Genomic DNA, 3,635 nt, shown 5'->3' on the forward strand with positions numbered 1-3,635 from the left:
ATCTTGCTATATATTACTGATCATAAATTATTATTCCAGGAGATATTTGCATCCATCAGAACTATTCCATTGTCTACGGTGCCCTAAAATATTTCTGAGAAGGAATGGTCTCTTGATAAGATGAATAAAATATGAAAATTAAGTGAATTCCTTTCCATTTGCAAATGATTTGCACTTGGTACCCCATAAATAATTGCACCCCCAGTTAAATAGTGTTTCTGAATATATGCTCCTCAGCTAATATCAAGGGGCAGAGAAATAGCACAGGATGTGTGTAGTTGCCACATTTGATCCGGCTACTATATATGTTCCCTTGAACACCTTCAGAAGTAATCCCTGAGCACCCACCCAGAAAAAAAAGCCCCCAGGATAGCTGGATGTGGCTCTGAAACCCCAAAATCAAACCACAAACAATCCATTTTTGTAAGGTATCTTAGGAATGATGCTCCAAACTGCTTCACTAACTTCAGTGTGGCTTATTCTAGAACTCAAAAACATTGAAGAGTATTTCTAACAGTGAGTTAATCCTGTTGCCTGGCCATATTACATGACTGCCTTTTAACAACTGGTGAATAACCAGCTATCCCCTATTTGGCTACTGTATCCTCACAGTTTCCCAGACTTAGATGGCCTTGGGGGTTACCTGAACAACCTTACCTTGGCATGTGACGTTCAGAAAATCTCTCAACCACATCCATACTTTGCCAGAAACACTGATAGGGTTTGCATTGATGATTTCCAATTCCGGATAAATCCAATTTGGAGCATTCCTTTGGGATCTAATTCACTTCAAAGGAGTTCGTAGCACTGTCCTCCCTGATTGACTTGCTGGAGCGGGCCCAGTAACATCTCCATTGTGAGACTTGTTGTTACTGTGTTTTGGCATATCGAATACTTGCCAGGCTTTGCCTCGCAGGCGAGATACTCTCATAGCTTGCCGGGCTCTCCGAGAGGGGTGGAGGAATCGAACCGGCTCGATTTGGCTGGCTGGCTGGCTCTGTGAAAGGCTGCGTGAAAGGCCCTACCGCTGTGCTATGGCTCCAACCCAAAGGAGTTTGTAAGGGAAAGAAATCAATCACCCCCCCCCCCCACACACACACACTGAACGCCCTAATTACCTGGTTGAAATCTCCAACATCGATTTGGTAAACTGAGGACTCCTCTAAACGCAGCCACTGTAGCACTGTCGTCCCGGTTGTGCATCGATTTGCTCTCAGGCAGTGGAAATAATTATTATTCTACGCGTTATTATGCATGATATTATTATGCATATTATTATGCATATTATCTATGCCTAATAATTATTCTATGCGTTATTTCATAGTGCCCATAATTCAATAAATAAATAAAACTAAATAAATAATACTTTAAAAATAGAAGAAGAAGAAAAGGGATCAGGGCGGCTTCCTTGGCAGTGGGGGGGTGGGCGCAGGAGGGTGGCGGAGGGGGGGGGGTCTTGGAGGGGGATGGGGAGGGAAGAAGCCGCGGTGGGTGGCCAGTCAGTCGCGCGGTGGGCGGCGGCGGCGGCGTCTGCTCCGGGCCATCCATCGGGGGTGGGGGGGTCACCAAGATCATTGTGTCGTGACAACGACGGGGGTCCCCCCTCTCCGCGACGGCAAGTGGCGCCGCGTTAGCCCCCGCCGCCGAAGGGCTCCGCGGCTGCCTGGCCAAGCCCAGCCCTTGCCTTCCTGGACGCAGCACCCACGAGCGACGCTCAGCCGAGCCGGGTGGGTGGGTGGGTGGGTGCGGAGGACCATGGCCGCCTCGACGGCCTCGCACCGGCCCATCAAGGGGATCCTGAAGAACAAGAGCTCCACGACGTCCACGGTGGTGGGCGCGGCCGAGCAGCCCGACGACCCCCGGAGCGTCCCGGAAGAGCTGAGCAACACCCCCCGGGAGGCGAGGACCCTGCTGGCGCCCTACCACGCCGCCGCCGCCGCCGCGGACAAGGACTACGGTTTGGTGGACATCGCCCCGCCCTGCAGCCCCCACAACCGTCGGGCCGGCCGCGACGAGGACGCGGCCAGCGACTCGGAGACCAGCGACGCGGGCACCCCGGCGCTCCTGGCCAAGAAACTGGCCGCGGCCAAGGGCTCCGAGATCAAGTTTCGAGTCCACGACCTGGAGAGCAGCGGCGACGAGGATAACGACCTGTCCCCCGAGGAGCGTGAGAAAAAGCGGCAGTTCGAGATTAAGAGGAAGCTGCACTACAACGAAGGCCTGAATATCAAGTTAGCCCGAGAACTCATTTCCAAAGATCTGAACGAGGAGGAGTGGGAGGAAGAGGATGAGGAGGGGGAGGAGGAGGAGGCGCAGGCGGCGGCGGCGGCGGCGGCGGCGGCGCCGCGGGGGCCAGGGGGACCAGTGATAGCGCAGACATCCCGAGGAAAGGTGTGCCCCGAAGAAGAATCGAGTCAAGGATATACCAGCGACCAGCTGAAACCCAAAGCGCAAAGTTCCTAGAAGAAATTTGTTCCACCCTGTGATTGTTTGTCCGTATATGAACCATCGTCTTTCTTGAATACACTACTTCTTTCCACAATTCGTGATTCACGTACCAAAATGCATTATTGTTTTGCATAATAATTATTCTATGCGTTATTTCATAGTGCCCATAATTAAATAAGCTTTAGAGATGAATAAGACTGAACATGCCTAATTGGTACTTATATTTTTGTGTCTGGTAAATACTTATATGTTTATTTATTTATTTATTTTTTAACCACAAAAGCGACAAAATGTCATCAGTCTAAAACCACATTACTTTTGGAAGGCTAATATGTATAAGATGGAGCTTTGCTTACGTTTAGAGTTGAATGATATCTTTGACCGGGGAGAAATCTAATTTTTTCACTCCTAGATATGATAGCTCTTGGAAAATAGTTTTTAATCAAAATTTAATTGAACTGGCACTTTATATAGGCTAATAAGTTTGGGGACTGTAAAGTATTTTAACGCGATGTAGCTTCAACCTGTTTAATTGGAAAAAAATACATAATTAGAAAAAAATTACTGCCTATTTTGGTCTCTACCTTTAAATTTCTGTTGTTACTCTGTTTAAAAGGAAAGATTTGACTTTTTGCTTTCACCAAAACTAACCTTCTCCACAAATATATAGTCAGGTTAAACTTGCACCAATGTCTAATCCAACTTTTTTGTATACTCAATAGATAGACCAGATAAGTTTTAAAATAAATATAATTCTAACATAATCTTGACACTCCCTTTATGTACCATGCTTAGATGCCTGCCTTTATTAACTGCCTTTATTTGTACAAACAATCCTTTACTTTTATAAACGTTCAGAAAGATAGCCGTGACTTTAAGAACTCTTTCTTCTCTTTCATGTTTTATCATTTGTTTCAATGATGAAGGTCTTACTGTGCTATTCTTCTAATCCAGGGAGGGATTTGTAGCATTACTCTAGACAAGTCAGCTGCAGAAAAGCTACACCCCTCTGATTTACAGCTTGCTAATAAAATGCTGTTACTATTTTTTTTTTTAAATTATGTCTCAGAAACCACTTACAGAGAGACTGTTTTGCTCTTTTCTTTTTCTTTCTTTCCTTTTTTTGGGGGGAGGGGCGGGGAGAGTCGCACCCAGCAATGCTCAGGGGTTACTCCTGTCTCTGCACA

At 46.8% G+C, this 3,635-nt stretch overlaps 1 protein-coding gene across 2 annotated transcripts; it reads left to right on the forward strand.

The window, feature by feature from the left end:
* The first annotated feature begins 1,755 nt into the window (after positions 1 to 1,755).
* Positions 1,756 to 2,463, forward strand: LOC130028411 (protein phosphatase inhibitor 2-like). 2 transcript variants are annotated; one of them, XM_056119176.1, is made up of 3 exons: positions 1,756 to 2,001; positions 2,074 to 2,310; positions 2,377 to 2,463. In XM_056119176.1, exons 1-3 carry the CDS (start codon positions 1,756 to 1,758, stop codon positions 2,461 to 2,463), a joined length of 570 nt encoding a protein of 189 aa, XP_055975151.1. The 2 variants fall into 2 exon arrangements, with proteins under 2 accessions (XP_055975151.1, XP_055975150.1); XM_056119175.1 differs by having other exon boundaries at positions 1,756 to 2,310.
* Positions 2,464 to 3,635: the final 1,172 nt, after the last annotated feature.

This window comes from Sorex fumeus, unplaced genomic scaffold (assembly GCF_029834395.1).
Source record: "Sorex fumeus unplaced genomic scaffold, SorFum_2.1 ptg000039l, whole genome shotgun sequence".
NCBI lineage: Eukaryota > Metazoa > Chordata > Mammalia > Eulipotyphla > Soricidae > Sorex > Sorex fumeus.

Coding starts and splice junctions, on each gene's coding strand:
- LOC130028411 (XM_056119175.1), top strand. CDS start 1,756: ATGGCCGCCTCGACGGCCTCGCACCGGCCCATCAAGGGGATCCTGAAG. Junction 2,311..2,376: donor AGGAGGGGGAGGAGGAGGAG/GCGCAGGCGGCG, acceptor GTGATAGCGCAG/ACATCCCGAGGAAAGGTGTG.